The 19,484-nt window shown below is 41.6% G+C and overlaps 1 protein-coding gene and 1 long non-coding RNA gene across 4 annotated transcripts in view; one reads left to right on the top strand and one right to left on the bottom strand.

Moving 5' to 3' along the window:
- The first annotated feature begins 261 nt into the window (after positions 1-261).
- LOC139555213 (uncharacterized) lies at positions 262-3,785 on the top strand. Its single transcript, XR_011670957.1, has 6 exons — positions 262-417; positions 1,491-1,542; positions 1,666-1,892; positions 1,987-2,026; positions 2,142-2,211; positions 2,349-3,785. It is a non-coding gene; the product is annotated as an uncharacterized lncRNA (long non-coding RNA).
- A 435-nt stretch (positions 3,786-4,220) lies between these two features.
- Positions 4,221-19,484, bottom strand: part of LOC139555212 (alpha-catulin-like) — a 113,504-nt gene continuing 98,240 nt past the window's right edge. For all 3 annotated transcript variants that reach the window (XM_071368822.1, XM_071368824.1, XM_071368825.1), the window contains exons 12-19: positions 18,676-18,713; positions 18,502-18,552; positions 14,138-14,292; positions 13,416-13,464; positions 11,032-11,088; positions 7,162-7,281; positions 5,319-5,402; positions 4,221-5,151 (exon numbers count right to left, since the gene is read on the bottom strand). In XM_071368822.1, coding sequence (XP_071224923.1) covers positions 4,987-5,151; positions 5,319-5,402; positions 7,162-7,281; positions 11,032-11,088; positions 13,416-13,464; positions 14,138-14,292; positions 18,502-18,552; positions 18,676-18,713 — 719 coding nt within the window. In that variant the 3' untranslated portion in view covers positions 4,221-4,986. The remainder of the gene's footprint in view (positions 5,152-5,318; positions 5,403-7,161; positions 7,282-11,031; positions 11,089-13,415; positions 13,465-14,137; positions 14,293-18,501; positions 18,553-18,675; positions 18,714-19,484) is intronic.

Genomic DNA, 19,484 nt, shown 5'->3' with positions numbered 1-19,484 from the left:
AGAAGAGTTACAGGGTGTGTTAAGTGGTGGTGTTCCATCCTTTCAGGTTGTTGGTCTGAAGTAGGACTAAATAGATGTAAATAGTGGAGTAGGGTGGTGTTCTTTTTTATTATTATATATATATATATATATATATACACATATTTGTTATTTTTTTAGTGAGTGTAGTGTTAGATGGTAGGGTATTTGTTAAGTCTAAGGGTGTGCTCCAGTCTAGTAGGTGGCGGTAATGCAACATTTATTGATGCCAACCGCCGTTAAACCTCATCGAAGAAGTGCAACAGCATTTACTGTATATCTGTCAAATATTTGATTATTATTTGATGCCCTTTGGTACTAGCTAGTTCTATCAACGGAAGACAAAAAAACACAATAAGGCTGTCAGCGATCGGTATTACACTCGATGGTATAAAACGGGTAACGTCTTTTAACTACCAATGTTGACCACTGAGCTTGGGCGTCAACATGATACAAACACGTGTTTTGGTTATGGCAGCCTGACAGCCTTTATGCCATTTACAGTAATTTTATAGAATGTGCAGTTGACTAATGTGTTAGTGTTGGGCTGGTCCAAAAACCCTTATTGTTCATGGTTCGTTACTACTGGTTTATTGACATTGTTATGACATACAACCATCACGGTTGACAACTCCATTGTGTCCTCCTCCCAGAGTGCTAAGAACCTTGGCGTGATCCTGGACAACACCCTGTCGTTCTCAACTAACATCAAGGCGGTGACCCGTTCCTGTAGGTTCATGCTCTACAACATTCGCAGAGTACGACCCTGCCTCACGCAGGAAGCGGCGCAGGTCCTAATCCAGGCACTTGTCATCTCCCGTCTGGATTACTGCAACTCGCTGTTGGCTGGGCTCCCTGCCTGTGCCATTAAACCCCTACAACTCATCCAGAACGCCGCAGCCCGTCTGGTGTTCAACTTTCCCAAGTTCTCTCACGTCACCCCGCTCCTCCGCTCTCTCCACTGGCTTCCAGTTGAAGCTCGCATCCGCTACAAGACCATGGTGCTTGCCTACGGAGCTGTGAGGGGAACGGCACCTCCGTACCTTCAGGCTCTGATCAGGCCCTACACCCAAACAAGGGCACTGCGTTCATCCACCTCTGGCCTGCTCGCCTCCCTACCTCTGAGGAAGTACAGTTCCCGCTCAGCCCAGTCAAAACTGTTCGCTGCTCTGGCACCCCAATGGTGGAACAAACTCCCTCACGACGCCAGGTCAGCGGAGTCAATCACCACCTTCCGGAGACACCTGAAACCCCACCTCTTTAAGGAATACCTAGGATAGGATAAAGTAATCCTTCTAACCCCCCCCCCCTTAAAAGAGTTAGATGCACTATTGTAAAGTGGTTGTTCCACTGGATATCATAAGGTGAATGCACCAATTTGTAAGTCGCTCTGGATAAGAGCGTCTGCTAAATGACTTAAATGTAAATGTAAATGTTATGAATTCATAAAGTTGTGTATTCGTTGTGCTTAGATATCAAGGGTGCGGCTTGTGAAGACCAGTGCGTTCTTCAGCATTCAAATAGGTAAGAACATCATTGTTCATTTCCTGCTATTGAGATAAGTAGATGCACTTGCTCCACTTCAAATTTGACCATGTTAGCTCATCAACGACACTACAGCAGATCAACCCGTTACTTCGCTACCAGTTTTTTACAGAACCTGTGTGATCACCCTGGCAGAGACTCACCCTATTCTTCAGAATGGCAGGACAATCAAGAGTATCAACTATCAAATAAGCGCTGGCTGCAGAACAGAGTGCCCGAGAAGTCAAAGAGATTATGTGCTACTACATTTTTAAAATAATGTTATATAAATCTGGTATATTATCTTCCATACATAAATATATCTGATTTTATATGACTATTATTATCTGGTACGTTATACTACTGCTATATACTATGGTATTGTCATCCTCTGAGTTTGACTTGGGACTGTCAAACTAACTAGCGCGTCTTCCTTTTTCCCAGGGAGGGAAACTTGCGCAGGTGGGGAGTACACCACTTACAGGTGATTACAACCTTTTGCACCTCGGCAGATAATCCACCGTTTATGGTTAGTGCCATTTATTACTCGTAGATCTTTTGAAATGATCCTGAAATGTAATCCTAGTTTCTCTTTTCAGCTGCATAAGGAGTCGGCTATTGGAGGTCAATGAGGTTATTCTTTAAAGGCCAAAACTTTTACTGGGAAAGGTGAGGAGCATTTCCATAAGCTTCATTCCAGTTAAAACATATTTTTGGTCAGTCTAGTGCTTCATTTACATGTACCCCATTGAGAAGGTAAATTACATCAGCATGGCTAACTCTCCTACCTGTGTGTATCTGACCAGCCTTCTTAAAATAGAGAGCAAGACAGTCACTAATGGGCTCCTGAGCAGAGAGGAGTACGAGAGCGTCGTCTCTAAACGGACCAGCAGCACCCAGCCTGAGCCATGCTGAGGAATGAAGAGTTCACAGGGACTCGTCACACTCACCTCAGCTGGAGTGACTTTTCCTGGGGCAGCTTTGTTGGAGGGGTCCCTCGTCTCCTTCAGACCCAGCCAGACCTAGGTACCTGCATAAAGCATACCCCTGTCCAGATGTGGATGACAGTGGAGATGGAGGTTCTCTAGCCTCTACCAGGAGTAGGTAGTCCAGTGCAAATACTTTTGTTTGTTTTGTTGTAACATGGAAGAAATTCAGCCAGGTACGTTTTAGGAGATACTTTTTTTTAAGCTCTTAATGATTGATGGAATGTGAAATTTAATTTTTTAAAGGAGGAAATTCGTAAGATTTTCCATTACGTCGGTCATTGACTATGTACCAAAATAACTTAAATTACCCAATCCACCCTGTTTTAAGAAAAATAATGTTTATTTAAATTTGTGTTCCATTTATAATCATTTAACTGTCAAAAGAATAATGGTCCAAAACGAAATCTATTTCTTCACATCTGGGGCTTTACTCAACAGCAGCCGACTTTACCTGCACTAATTCACAACTATCTCTAAAGCTTAATATGGTGGTTTAGTCTTCACACAAACCATTCAGGTTTAGTAGGACCAGACTCATCATCTCTGTGGATACAGATATCTATGCTTCAAGTACCATAATAATACAGCGTGATACACAAAAGCCTACAAGGCAGTCTTAGACTGCATCCCAAATGATACCCTATTTGATATATATATAGACCACTACTTTTGAACAGAGAAACTAAAAATAGTGCACTATATTTGTATTTAATTTAACTAGGAGAGTCAGTTAAGAACAAATTCTTATGGGCCTCCCGAGTGGCGCAGTGGTCTAAGGCAGTGCTAGCTGTGCCACTAGAGATTCTGAGTTCGAGTCCAGGCTCTGTCGCAGCCGGCCGCGACCGGGAGACCCATGGGGCGGCGCACAATTGGCCCAGCGTCGTCCGGGTTAGGGGAGGGTTTGGCCGGCAGGGATGTCCTTGTCCCATAGCACACTAGTGACTCCTGCGGCGGGCCGGGTGCAGTCCTCCGACACATTGGTGGGGCTGGCTTCCGGGTTAAGTGGACATTGTGTCAAGAAGCAGTACCACTTGGTTGGGAAGCACGGCTCTCGACCTTCGCCTCTCCCAAGTCCGTACGGGAGTTGCATCGATGAGACAAGACTAACTACCAATTGGATACCACGAAATTGGGGAGAAAAAAAAGGGCTAAATAATAATAATAATTCGTATTTACAATGACGGACTACCAAAAGGCCACCTGCAGGGACTGGGATAACAATAAATACAAATATAGGACAAAACACACATCACGACAAGAGACAGCGCTACATAAAGAGAGACCTAAGACAACATAGCATGGTAGCAACATGACAACAACATGGTAGCAACACAACATGGCAGCAGCACAAAACATGGTACAAACATTATTGGGCACAGACAACAGCACAATGGTCAAGAAGGTAGAGACAACAATACATCACGCGAAGCAGCCACAACTGTCAGTAAGAGTGTCCATGATTGAGTCTGAATTAAGAGATGGAGATAAAACTGTCTAGTTTGAGTGTTTTGCAGCTCGTTCCAGTCGCTAGCTGCTGCGAACTGAAAAGACAAGCGACCCAGGGAGGTGTGTGCTTCGGAGACCTTTAACAGAATGTGACTGGCAGAACGGGTGCAGTATGTGGAATAGGTTGCCATTTGGGACGTACTTTTACTTACACGTACACTTCATAAGGAACAGCTTCAAAACCACAGTTCATTTGACTCATGCACTGGGCCATCAGTCTTTTAGATAGGTCTTCTGTAAACATGGATAAAACAGTATACCACATATACACGGAAAATGATTCAATACATTACAGAGAGTAGAAAGTCAGTCGGATAAAATTGTCTCTGCTGAAAAAGAGCCATAATAAGAACCTTATGTGTCAGTCAGTTTATACAAGCTAAGTGGCATAATTCAGTGATTAAACCTTCAATTTACTCTCTTATTTGGCATCAAAGTGAGATTGCATTAATTACACTTAATAATTGCTAAGCCATGATGCGTTTTGGTTGGTGTACAACAGTGAGAGCAATATCAGCGTTTGTCCTGGTCCCAGATCTGTTTGGCCAGTCTTGCCAACTCCTCATGACAATGGCCATAGGTATCGACAAGACAGCTCAAAACTGAGCTGGGACCAGGTGATCAGAAAGAGGGGTAACAGCCCAAATCACTGGGTAAGATTCAAAGACGTGATAATGGCATCATGCTCTGGCTTTCATTTCAGTAAATTTCATATCTTCATACATGTGATACATTTGGCTGAGATGTGCTACAGGTTACAGTTACACGACAAAGTGAATGGGCTGATTACACTGACAGGCACATAAGTGAGCGTTTTTAGTTTTTTGGGACAAAATTGTCTAAGTGAGTGAGGCGTCTGTCGCCCCCCCCCCCCCAGGTGGTTGACAATGGTATGCTCCAGCTCTGTGATAGGTGATACAGGTTAGGGGTCAAAGGTCACTAGACTGGACTACTTGCTCTCCAGGAAGGTGAGGTTGGCCATATGCTTCTCCAGGGACTTGACCCCGAAGCCGTTGCTGTTCTTGCCGTTGAGCGCGCCGTCTTTGACGGGCGTGGACAACTGCCTGTCCCTCCAGCTCTGTGGAGAGTCCAGACTGCTTCTCTCTGACTTATACTGGAGACACAGACATAGGATATGGTAGTTCTTTTTTATATCTAACCAATGTAAAAACATTGGAGAAAATGACCACCATTGACATTCATCTGTCTACTCAAACCCCAGTAAACATAGGTTTCTTGGACAACTTGGTAGATCAGCTGATATCAACTGTGACCTCTCACCTTTCTGACAAGTTTATTACAGACTGGCAGGAGGTAGGTTACCACAGTCATGATGGCTCTAGTGTTCTGAATGGATGAATCCACCTAGAGACAGACAGAAAAATATTCCAAAAACATATCAAGGATGGTTGGTGGTCTTTATAGAATGTAATATTCATCCTAACAACATAAAGATACCGACTTTTATCCCTGTGGGGAAATGTTGGTAAACCACATGGGAAAGCTGATTGGCTAAGTTTGCTAAAACCAGCTCTTGACAACCACCAGACAGAGCCTCAATTTCCTGCTCCATTAAAAAAGGCCTTTCAGCAATGACCTTTGTTTGATTAAACCACCCTGACAGACCAACAGAAGACTGATCTGTCTGGTTAATGACAACTTGAGGAGAACGCCAATGCCTATATAACCGATCCACATTAATCATAGAAGCTCATTAGTGTGTCCTAAATGGCACCCTATTCCCTACTTTTGACCAGACTCCTGTGGGCTCTGGTCAAAAGTAGTGCACTATATGGGAATAGGGTGCCATTTGGGATGCATACCATGTCATTCTCTAATCTCTCATTCTGACTGTAACCTTCCCCATTAGTAAAAAGTGACCCATGCCAGTTCATCACTGTCCAACTGATTTTAATGGAGGTTAATTAAGCTCAGTGTCATTAAAGGGTTTAATTTTACAATCATGTTTTCATGATTGACCTCTGTAAACCAGTAACAAATGTTTGCCCAATGCTGCCAATGCTGATGAATGGGTTGACTTTCTGTTCTTTTTCATTGCAGTTTATCAATACTCCTTGTCAGTTTCGTTTCTGTGCATCGTCTCACTCTTCTCTATAACCACGTCTTTTGTCACATGATAGAACTGTATTCATAGTAATAGAACCCGCCAGTCAATATCTGTATGACTGATACTCATTATTTTGCTGAAAATTTGAACTAAGAACTTCTAATAAAAGTGGATTTTATTACACAAACAAATACAGTCATTGACAACTAAGGCTGATCCTAATTAGTTGACAGGTCGATTATTTGGTCGTTAGGCTGTTGGTCGACCGAGATTGTTTTAGTCGAGCAGTAACACATATATATATATATATATATATATTCTTTCAAAAACAAGGACATTTCTAAGTGACCCCTGTCACTTAGGAATGTCCTTGTTTTTTAAAAGAAAATCTATTTTTTGTCCATTAAAATAACATCACATTGATCAGAAATACAGTGTAGACATTGTTAATGTTGTAAATGACTACTGTAGCTGGAAATGGCAGAGGCCGGTTATCGTAAAGAGGCCTGTTATCAGCAACCATCACTCCTGTGTTCCAATGGCATGTTGTTAGCTAATCCAAGTTTATCATTTTAAAAGGCTAATTGATCATTAGAAAACCCGTTTGCAATTATGTTAGCACAGCTGAAAATGTTGTTCTGATTAAAGAAGCAATAAAACTGTCCTTCTTTAGACTAGTTGAGTATCTTGAGCATCAGCATTTGTGGGTTCGATTAACCCCAGAATCTGCGAAAGCCAGCAGCAGCGGGAGGCAAATAGTTGGGTCAGGTCATTTTTCCCCCCCTTCTGGTTATCTAGATCTCTGGCGCCCTCTTGGAGCATTTGTCTTATTTCATAAAACCGTAAACTCAAAACCAACTATATGCATTATTAAAACACATAGGGTGTGTCTATATATGGAAAAGTACACGTTTAAACATTTTGGACAATCGATTGGTCGAAAGAATAGACGACTTTCGGTCAACCAAGATCTTGTTTAGTCGGGGACAGCACCATTGACAACAACAGCATAGTTCCACATATGTCACTGTAAGGCTGGTGTATCAGTAACAGTACCTTCTGGAAGGTGGCAGTCTTGCCCTGTACCGGCGTCCTCACCCCCATCTGCAGCTGCTGACATAAGCCCATAAGCTTCTCCATCTCAGAAAGCACTACCACCTTCTCTTCATCCATCAGCTGTGAGAGGGAAAAGGAGAGACATTTAGTTATGTCAAAATGTGATCACTAAAAAAGTTGCTCTATAAAAACACAGTTAAGGTTTAGGAGTAGGGTTGCATTGCAATTTCTCCAAATTCCCTGGTTTGGAGGATTCCGGATATCCTACTTATTCCCTAATAATTCCATGAATCATCCAACCAGGATTTCTGGAAAACCAGGTAATTTTGAGAAAGTTACCGGAATTTTGCAACCCTATTTAGGTTAGAATGGAGTTTATGCATTAAAATCTCACTGTGCTTGAAGTCTCATGTACAGTTGAAGTTGAAAGTTTACACACACTTAGGTTGGTGTCATTAAAACTCATTTTTCAACCACTCCACAAATTTCTTGTTAACAAACTATAGTTTTGGTAAGTCGGTAAGGACATCTACTTTGTGCATGACACAAGTAATTTTTCCCAAAATTGTTTACAGACAGATTATTTCACTTAGAACTCACTGTATCACAATTCCAGTGGGTCAGAAGTTTACATACACTAAGTTGACTGTGCCTTTAAACAGCTTGGAAAATTCCAGAAAATTATGTCATGGCTTTAGAAGCTTCTGATAGGCCAATTGTCATTATTTGAGTCAATTGGAGGTTTACCTGTGAATGTATTTCAATGCCTACCTTCAAACTCAGTGACTCTTTGCTTCACAACATGGGAAAATCAAAAGAAATCAGCCAAGACCTCAGAAGAAAAAAATTGTAGACCTCCACAGATCTGGTTCATCCTTGGGAGCAATTTCCAAACGCCTGAAGGTACCACGTTCATCTGTACAAACAATAGTACGCAAGTATAAACACCATGGGACCACGCAGCCGTCATACCGCTCAGGAAGGAGCAGAGTTCTGTCTCCTAGAGATGAACATACTTTGGTACGAAAAGTGCAAATCAATCCCAGAACAACAGCAAAGGACCTTGTGAAGATGCTGGAGGAAACGGGTACAAAAGTATCTATATCCACAGTAAAACAAGTTATATTTTGACATAACCTGAAAGACCGCTCAGCAAGGAAGAAGCCACTGCTCCAAAACCGCCATAAAAAAGCCACACTACGGTTTGCAACTGCACATGGGGACAAAGATCGTACTTTTTGGAGAAATGTCCTCTGGTCTGATGAAACAAAAATAGAACTGTTTGGCCACAATGACCATCGTTATGTTTGGAGTAAAAAGTGGGAGGCTTGCAAGCCGAAGAACACCATCCCAACCGTGAAGCGCGGGGGTGGCAGCATCATGTTGTGGGAGTGCTTTGCTGCAGGAGGGACTGGTGCACCTCCCAAAATAGATGGCATCATGAGAAAGAAAATGATGTAGATATATTGAAGCAACATCTCAAGATCATCAGTCAGGAAGTTAAAGCTTGGTCACAAATGGGTCTTCCAAATGGACAATGACCCCAAGCATACTTCCAAAGTTGTGGCAAAATGGCTTAAGGACAACAAAGTCAAGGTATTGGAGTGGTCATCACAAAGCCCTGATCTCAATCCTTTAGAAAATGTGTGGGCAGAACTGAAAAAGCATGTGGAGGCCTACAAACCTGACTCCGTTACACCAGCTCTGTCAGGAGGAATGGGCCAAAATTCACCAAATTTATTTGTGGGAAGCTTGTGGAAGGCTACCCGAAACGTTTGACCCAAGTTAAACAATATAAAGGCAATGCTACCAAATACTAATTGAGTGTATGTGAACTTCTGACCCACTGGGAATGCGATGAAAGAAATAAAAGCTGAAATAAATAATTCTCTGTACTATTATTCAGATATTTCACATTAAAATAAAGTGGTGATCCTAACTGACCTAAGACAGGGAATTTTTTACACGGATTAAATGTCAGGAATTGTGAAAAACTGAGTTTAAATGTATTTGGCTAAGGTGTATGTAAACTTCCGATTTCAACTGTATGCCATTATTTCTATGTTACATCCTTTTTCTAAAATGGATTAAATACTTTCCCCCCATCAATCTACACGCAAAAACAGGTTTTTAGAAATTATAGCAAATGTATCAAATAAAATAAACTGAAATATCACATTTACATAAGTATTCAGACCCTTTACATTGTTGAAGCACCTTTGGCAGCCTTGATTCTTCTTGGGTATGATGCTAAAAGCTTGGCACACCAGTATTTGGAAAGTTTCTCCCATTCTTGTCTGCAGATCATCTCAAGCTCTGTCAGATTGGATGGGGAGCGTTGCTGCACAGCTATTTTCAGGTCTCTCCAGAGATGGACTCTGGACTTGTCCCGAAGCCACTCCTGCATTGTCTTGGCTGTGTGCTTAGGGTCGTTGTCCTGTTGGAAGATGAACCTTCGCCCCAGTCTGAGGTCCTGAGCGCTCTGGAGCAGGTTTTCATAAAGGATCTCTCTGTACTTTGCGCCGTTCATCTTTGCCTCGATCCTGACTAGTCTCCCAGCCCCTGCCGCTGAAAAACATCCCCACAGTATGATCCTGCCACCACCATGCTTTACCGTAGGGACGGTGCCAGGTTTCCTCCAGATGTGACACTTGGCATTCAGGCCAAAGAATTCAATCTTGGTTTCGTCAGACCAGAGAATCTTGTTTCTCGTGGTCTGAGAGTCTTTAAGTGCCTTTGGCAAACTCCAAGCTGGCTGTCATGTGCCTTTTACTGAGGAGTGACTTTCATCTGGCCTCTCTACCATAAAAGGCCTGATTGGTGATGGAGGCCACTGTGTTCTTGGACACCTTCAATGCTGCAGACATTTTTTGGTACACTTCCCCAGATCTGTGCCTCGACACAATCCTGTCTCGGAGCTCTACGGACAATTCCTTCAACCTCATGGCTTGTTTTTTGCTCTGGCATGCACTGTCAACTGTGGGACCTTATATAGACAGGTGTGTGCCTTTCCAAATCATATCCAATACATTTAATTTATCACAAGTGGACTCCCATCAAGTTGTCGAAACATCTCAAGGATGATCAATGGAAACAGGATTCACCTGAGCTCAATTTTGATTCATAGCAAAGGGTCTGTTTTTTATAAATTCGCAAAAATGTCAAACCAGTTTTTGCTTTGCCGGTATTGGGGTATTGTGTGTAGATTGCTGAGGATTTTAAAATATTTTTTATCCAATTTAGAATAAAGCTGTAACGTAACAAAATGTTGAAAAAGTCAAGGGGTCTGAATACATCTGAAGGCACTGTATTATAATCCTACTACATTAGAATATATCTGTGTCGTACCATTCACAATCTCTGGTAAACATATTTAGGAACATTTTCAGCCTCAGTTGAAAATGTTCAGGCTGATTAGCATAAAGAACTTGATCATTTACAAGAGGGCAGTGCAGCTGCACCACAAGCCTGCTTCATTCCAGAGTGGGGGGGGACTCCATTAGCCAATGTTTGTTTGAAGTAATTAATCAAACGCACGCTGCTGAGCTGAAGTGCTGGATGTGTTGATTATGTATTAGTAGTATGTGTGTATGTGCGTGTATTAGTGTTTGGGTGCACTCTCCGGAGAGCAGGGTTAGCCAGTGTTGATAACCACATTTCCACTTTACCCAGTGACGGATGGCAGTCATGAATGTCTGTCAAAGAGGGACATTTAATTAAACTCCAGGACCTGGGCACTTTGGAAAGAGGGAGGCATACTTCCTTGTTTCTTTGATTTGAGTACAGAGGAAACTGAAACTGGGTGCAGGATTCATTTTCTGCCTAGCGTGGGTGAGGAACGTGCGTGGGTGTGGTTGCGTGCGCGTGTACCAGGGTGGACAAAGTGTGTAGTGAAGAACACAGCTGGAGTCCTTCCTCAGAAAGCACCTGCAGAAGGAGAGAGAGAAATATAAATATATATATAAATGAGAGCGAGACAGAGACAGAGAAAAAAACAAAGCATGGCTCACTTTATTGGCAGAACATTCTGAGCCCTGGTCTGGCAGAACATTCTGAACCCTGGTCTAGCAAATCTATCAGCCAAGTATTGTCAATTCCACTCAATGGCTGTATTGTAAGTAGCTGGGATGATGTGAACAAGACCGGTACACTGTACTATAAGGTTTTCAAATTCAAATGTATTTAAAATTAGCCAATCGGTGAGCAGCTAATTAGAATAATTGCAAGTTACATTTTGCTGTGTGAAAGGGTAGAGTTATAGAAAGTATGGTTCCACCATGAAACTTGAGGGGACATTGACAGTTCTCTACACTGTTCCGTTTTCTACTATATTCTACTACTCCGTTCCATATTCTATTTAAGTGATAATGCCAGAGAAGCCGGTGTTTGTTGGATATATTGGCACAGGTTTTGTTAGGCCTGAGACAAAGTACCAATATATCCTCCAAACACTGGGTATCCTCCATATAACGGGTTACCAACATATTCAAATAATGATTGACATATTATCTTTCAAAACATTATTTTGATGAATTTATTCATACTATTTGATTCTTCCATAAGATATAGTCCCATATCTAGGGTTGCTACCCAATCCGGCTAGTCACTCCATCTATCGGTTCGGTTGCCAGAGACGCGACCCAGTCGTTCAGTCTTTTTGTTCTGTATCTATGGACGCGACTCAGTCGTTTGTTCTAAATGTTCCATTGCCATTATTGCTGGCAATGTTGTTATCCCTTGCAGTCACGTCAAACAGTGCAGCCAGAATAACAACAGTAGCGGCATTTGCACTTGTTTAAGCTGTTTTCTAATGACATTTATTTGGATACATCCATAACAATGAGCTAATGAAGTGCGATTTCGCCTGGAATAGAAAATGTGTTCTCTCGTTGCTCAGAGGAGCTAGCCAACAAAACATCTAACACAATCTTTTCAAACTGAAGCTGGAAAGACGTAAAACAAAACGAATTGCAGCTAGTTTGCTCTTTTTTCAATTTATATTTCTTTGTATATACAGTGGGGAGAACAAGTATTTGAGACACTGCCGGTAGGTGATCAAATACTTATATCATGCAATAAAATGCAAATTAATTACTTTAAAATCATACAATGTGATTTTCTGGATTTTTGTTTTAGATTCCGTCTCTCACAGTTGAAGTGTACCTATGATACAAATTACAGACCTCTACATGCTTTGTAAGTAGGAAAACCTGCAAAATCGGCAGTGTATCCAAGAGTTGTTCTCCCCACTGTGTGTGTGTGTATATATATATACATCCATAAAAATAATGCCAGCTGATTCATGATTTCTACCGGCTGAGAAACACTGCCCGCATTTCCGTCTCGTCCTGACACGTGCATTACTATGGGACAGCAGGAGATCCAATATGAATATTGAAACAATGTTGCAAATGTAGTGGAGATCAAGTTTATAAATTGCCTGGCTGGGCTGATGAGACAGTGGATTGCTCAGTCAGATGGAACAGAGTAAATAGGCATTTTAACATCATAGACTTAGCAGGTGGTAAGTTGTGGAATAGACAAAAGCTGGAATGCGGTTTTAACCAATCAGCATTCAGGATTAGACCCACCCCGTTGTATAATGTCCACTATTTTAGGATTAGTAGAAAAATCCTAAAAGGAGATATGTAGAACACCAGCAGTATATGGTAGAACTAAAAACCCATGTTCCTTGTGTTGTGTTGTTAATATACAAGGATGAACCAAACAAATAAATAACCAATCTCTAAAGGACCTGACAAATTGTAGTGTATGTGTCATAGAAGACAGCTGCCCTTTTCCACCTCAGTGAATTAGCAGAGGTTATTATCACTCAGTGGGAGCTCTACAGTGGAAGGTTAGGCTGTCTCTGTGTGTGTGGCATTGTGAAGGCCCTGCTGATTGAACGACAGGTGGCCTCATCAGCACTTTTTCTGTCTCTCTTCCTCTCTCTTTCCCCTTTCTCCTACAGCGAGTGCAGATCATCATCACATCTCTCTCACTCTCTCTCTACATTAAGTACAGGGCCAGGGCACTCTGCTCCCTGACTCATCCTCTCCTTACCACAGACAAATTATTGTCTTAGGCCTTTTAATAGTGTATTGATTCTGTCTTCTCCCTGGGACGTGGTTGTGTTTAATGGCACCTGGCACAGATTCAATTAAAGCCCTGTATGAAGTAGAGGAGGATGAAGGACAGGAGACGGATGAGTGGAGGACGGGGCGCGTGTACAGTACGCGTGTACAGTACTTTACCTCAGCCTGGTGGAAGAGATCCATGGTTGTCTTCAGTAGGCCCTCCCCCCTGCACAATCGATACAGGAAATGAATGAAAAACAGAACAGAGTGAATGAAATATTACCTGATGATAACAACTGATTAAGTATATTGACTATGAACATCATATCAACAAGATGCGTGACGGCATCTGTGTTCTCTTCTTCTATATCCATACAGCGGTGGTCAATACCTGGCTGGTGGTCAATACCTGGCTGGTGGTCAATACCTGGCTAGTGCAAAATATACTTGACATTTATAATGCAGGCTTGCTGAAGACACTTTTATAAAGATGCGTTTAATGTATGATTTCAATGTATCTATATTTTTTTAATTCTCCTTCCTTTGTTAGTACTTTTATTTATTTTATTTTACTTGTATTGAAAAGTGCTATACTGTATAAATAAAGTTATTATTATTATTGAGTGACAGTCTAATGATGGATAGATAAGCTACCTGGTGAAGACAGACACAGCTGTTGTCTACCTGGTGAAGACAGACACAGCTGTTGTCGCTTCACACAGCTGTTGTCTACCTGGTGAAGACAGACACAGCTGTTGTCTACCTGGTGAAGACAGACACAGCTGGTGTCTACCTGGCTAAGACAGACAGACAGACAGCTGGTGTCTACCTGGCTAAGACAGACAGACAGACAGCTGGTGTCTACCTGGTGAAGACACAGACAGACAGCTGGTGTCTACCTGGTGAATATGTACATGGAGTAGGCCATGCTGGACATGCTCTGGCCCTGGCGGACGATGTCCTGCTCCTGGTCCTCCCACTTCTCCACCTCCGTGTCCACGTCGGAGGTCAGCAGACGCAGCTCTAGACCCAGCTTGGCTATGGTGCTCTGCTCCTGGAGAGCGAGAGAGAGAGAGAAGATAGTGGGTCTGCCATTAATTAAGGATGGTCTCCCATCCAAGACTACTAATCGAGCCCAAACCTTCTGAGATTCCACCATATTCGGTGGTTTCCGTAAGGTCAGTGCATGATGAGCCCATAACTACATTACTTTTTATCTACATTGCATTCACTTTCATCATCATTAGTGATTCATGATCATTCATAACCATGTACATACATTGCCTTCAGAAAGTATTCGCACCCCTTAACTTTTTCCACATTTTGTTGGGTTACAAGGTGGGTTAAAAAAAAATGTAATAGTATTTTTTCCCCAAAGATCTACACAAAATAGTCTAATGACAAAGTGGAAGAAAAATTCTAACATTTGTCAAAAGTATATGAAAAATAAAACACTAATATATCTTTACATAAGTATTCAACCCCCTGAGTCAATTAGTCACCTTTGACAGCGATTACAGCTGTGAGTCTTTCTGGGTAAGTCTCTAAGAGCTTTGCACATCTGGATTGTACTATATTTGCACTTTTTTTTTATTCTTTAAACTCTGTCAAGTTGGTTGTTGATCATTGCTAGACAGACATTTTGATGTTAAACATTTCTAAAAACATAATTCCACTTTGACATTATGGGATATCGTTTGTAAGCCAGTGACACAAAATATTAATTTAAACCATTTTTAATTTAGGCTGTAACACAACAACATGTGGAAAAATTCAAGGGATGTAAATCATTTCTTAAGTCACTATATTATCAGTTTAAAGATGAAACTCATTGCCGCTTGAGAAAGTCAACAATTCCACTCTTCACCTCTCTTAAAAGACATCATCACGCACCATCAAACATTCCTAATAATTTCCAATTATTGATTATCATTTTGTGTATGCACGCCCATTCATGACGGAGTGAGACCCCGGAAGTTTACATGCATCTTAGGAAAATACATTTAAACTCAGTTATTCACAATTCCTGACATTTAATCCTAGTAAAAAGTACAGTCTTAGGTCAGTTAGGATCACCACTTTTTTTTAAGAATGTGAAATGTCAAAATAATAGTAGAGAAGGATTTTATTCAGCTTTTATTTCTTTCATCACATTCCCAAGTGGATCAGAAGTTTACATACACTCAATTAGTATTTGGTAGCATTGCCTTTAAATTGTTGAACTTAGGTCAAACATTGCAGGTAGCCTTCCGCAAGCTTTCCACAATAAGTTGTGAATTTTGGCCCATTCCTCCTGACAGCTGGTGTAACTGAGTCAGGTTTGTAGGCCTCCTTGCTCGCACACGCTTTTTCAGTTCTGCCCACACATTTTCTACAAGATTGAGGTCAGGGCTTTGTGATGGCCACTCCAATACCTTGACTTTGTTGTCCTTAAGCCATTTTGCCTCAACTTGTGAAGTATGCTTGGGATCATTGTCCATTTGGAAGACCCATTTGCGACAAAGCTTTAACTTCCTGACTGATGTCTTGAGATGTTGCTTCAATATATCCACATAATTTTCCTTCCACATGATGCCATCTTATTTGTGTCGTACACCAGTCCCACCTGCAGCAAAGCACCCCCACAACATGATGCTGCCACCCCTGTGCTTCACGGTTGGGATGGTGTTCTTCTGCTTGCAAGCCTCCCCCTTTTTTCTCCAAACATAACAATGGTCATTATGGCCAAACAGTTCTATTTTTGTTTCATCAGACCAGAGAACATTTCTCCAAAAAGTACGATCTTTGTCCCCATGTGCAGTTGCAAACCATAGTGTGGCTTTTTTATGGCGGTTTCGGAGCAGTGGCTCCTTCCTTGCTGAGCGGTCTTTCAGGTTATGTCGATATAGGACTCGTTTTACTGTGAATATAGATACTTTTGTACCTGTTTCCTCCAGCATCTTCACAAGGTCCTTTGCTGTTGTTCTGGGATTGATTTGCACTTTTCGCACCAAAGTACGTTCATCTCTAGGAGACAGAACTCCGCTCCTTCCTGAGCGGTATGACGGCTACAGGGTCCCATGGTGTTTATACTTGCGTACTATTGTTTGTACAGATGAACGTGGTATCTTCAGGCGTTTGGAAATTGCTCCCAAGGATGAACCAGATCTGTGGAGGTCTACAATTTTTTTTCTTAGGTCTTAGCTGATTTCTTTTGATTTTCCCATGATGTCAAGCAAGGAGGCACTGAGTTTGAAGGTAGGCTTTGAAATACATCCACAGGTACACTTCCAATTGACACAAATTATGTCAATTAGCCTATCAGAAGCTTCTAAAGCCATGACATAATTTTCTGGAATTTTCCAAGCTGTTTAAAGGCACAGTCAACTTAGTGTATGTAAACTTCTGACCCACTGGAAATCTAAAACAGTGAGTTATAAGTGAAATAATCTGTCTTTAAACAATTGTTGGGAAAAATACTTGTGTAATGCACAAAGTAGATGTCCTAACCGACTTGCCAAAACTATAGTTTGTTAGCAAGAAATGTGTGGAGTGGTTGAAAAATGAGTTTTAATGACTCCAACCTAAGTGTATGTAAACTTCCGACTTCAACTGTATCAGACCATGCAAGGTCCTTGCAATAATCGCCATTATTCCCCAATAGTGTGTTTGAACAGGTATTCATTTCCTGCAGAATAAATGCACCTGTCAGGATGAAGTAGTAGATGCAGCCCAAATGCCACTGTATTCCATATATAGTGCACTACTTTTGACCAGGGCCATGGTGGAGATTGGGGGCCATTTGGGACATACCCTATGTGAGGTGTATTGTGTAATTTGGCCTTGGTTTCTCAAATGATTGCCTCGCCTTGTTCACCAACTACTTCTCCGACAGAGTTCAGTGTGTCAAATCTGAGGGCCTGTTGTCCGGGCCTCTGGCAGTCTCTATGGGGGTGACACAGGGTTCAAATCTTGGGCCAATTCTCTTCTCTGTATATATCAACGATTTCGCTCTTGCTGCTGGTGAGTCTCTGATCCACCTCTACGTAGACGACACCATTCTGTATACTTCTGGCCCTTCTTTGGACACTGTGTTAACAACCCTCCAGACGAGCTTCAATGCCATACAACTCTCCTTCCGTGGCCTCCAACTGCTCTTAAATACAAGTAAAACTAAATGCATGCTCTTCAACCGATCGCTGCCTGCACCTGACCGCCCATCCAGCATCACTACTCTGGACGGTTCTGACTTAGAATATGTGGACAACTACAAATACCTAGGTGTCTGGTTAGACTGTAAACTCTCCTTCTAGACTCACATAAAACATCTCCAATCCAAAGTCAAATCTAGAATTGGCTTCCTATTTCGCAACAAAGCATCCTTCACTCATGCTGCCAAACATACTCTTGTAAAACTGACCATCTTACCGATCCTCGACTTCGGCGATGTCATTTACAAAATAGCCTCCAACACCCTACTCAACAAATTGGATGCAGTCTATCACAGTGCCATCCGTTTTGTCACCAAAGCCCCATATACTACCCACCACTGCGACCTGTACGTTCTCGTTGGCTGACCATCGTTTCATACTCGTCGCCAAACCCACTGGCTCCAGGTCATCTACAAGACCCTGCTAGGTAAAGTCCCACCTTATCTCTGCTCGCTGGTCACCATAGCTGCACCCACCCGTAGCACGCGTTCCAGAAGGTATATCTCACTTTTCACCCCCAAAGCCAATTCCTCCTTTGGCCTCTCTTTCCAGTTCTCTGCTGCCAATGACTGGAACGAACTACAAAAATCTCTGAAACTGGAAACACTTATCTCCCCCACTAGCTTTAAGCACCAGCTGTCAGAGCAGCTCACAGATCACTGCACCTGTACATAACCCATCTATAAATAGCCCAAACAACTACCTCTTCCCCTACTGTATAAATGTATTGATTTTGCTACTTTGCACACTCATCTACTGTCAAATCTACCATTCCAGTGTTTTTACTTGCTATATTGTATTTACTTCGCCACATGGCCTTTTTTTTTGCCTTTACCTCCTTTATCTCACCTCATTTGCTCACATTGTATATAGACTTATTTTTCTACTGTATTATTGACTGTATGTTTGTTTTACTCCATGTGTAACTCTGTGTTGTTATATGTGTCGAACTGCTTTGCTTTATCTTGGCCAGGTCGCAGGTGTAAATGAGAACTTGTTCTCAACTTGTCTACCTGGTTAAATAAAGGTGAAATTAAAAATAAATAAAATAAAATTGATGAGTCTAGTTATACCTCCGTATCTAGCTTAACAGCTTTCACCGTCTTCAGGTTGGCTGAATGTTTCTGGAGGGAAGAAAAAGTTTGACAGGATGAGTGATATTAAAGGAGAAAGTGAGGGAAAATAATTTAAACAGAATGACATAGGAAATATCCACCAATCATAGTATTGTTTATTCTGATACTCACCCCTGGTCTGGGAAGTGACAAGTAGGCTCTTTTATCACCTGTTATTAAATCAGAAAGAAAGACTATTTTGAGGAAAAATATTTTTTAAAGTCACATTTTGGCCATTGGATCACAAGTTTGGGATAATGAATGGGAGGCTATGAGTTATATGGAAAATAATGAACGACGTGTAAGGTGTGTTCCATGAAGAAGTGTAACTGACCTTCCACAGAGTTGCATTATTTTCCAGAGAATGCATAGAGCCCTGAGTTGATTATCCCTTTTATGCCATGGCTATAATTTAACACATTTCCCGCTAGAAATATTTTCATTTGCCGGTAGAAATGTGTTCAACATCCCCCGAAGTAGCTAACAAGTTTACCAGGTAGCTACAGTAGTTGCCGTGGTAACCAAACAAACTTACTAGTTTAGCTAACCAAACCATCAGTCCTAGTTTGCCATTATGAAAATCGAAATCAACAATGCCAATATTTTAAATTCGACTTTTGCTTTCAAAAGCAGCTCAAACATAGAACATGTAAGAATGAACTATAGCCATTGAATACTACCTTGCATTATAGGAAAATAATGCACGCTCTAGAATGCCCTTCAAGCCAATCAGAAACAACTATTCAACAATGCCATGGTTTAAGGTGAAATAATGGTCAGTTTGGTCACATCATTTCCCAGCAAAATGATTGTATGCCTTTTTAAATCCCTACACTGCTTTTTTATACTGCATTTCAAATGGTTTTCAGCCATTAATTCCAACAAATGAAATAATACTAAAAAGGGAGGGATTCAGTTGATTCTCCCCAACACATCTTCTA

The sequence above is a fragment of the Salvelinus alpinus genome, chromosome 26 (genome assembly GCF_045679555.1).
Source record: "Salvelinus alpinus chromosome 26, SLU_Salpinus.1, whole genome shotgun sequence".
NCBI classification, from domain to species: domain Eukaryota; kingdom Metazoa; phylum Chordata; class Actinopteri; order Salmoniformes; family Salmonidae; genus Salvelinus; species Salvelinus alpinus.
Note: the sequence above shows the minus strand (reverse complement) of the source record. Positions and strands in the feature narration are given on the sequence as shown.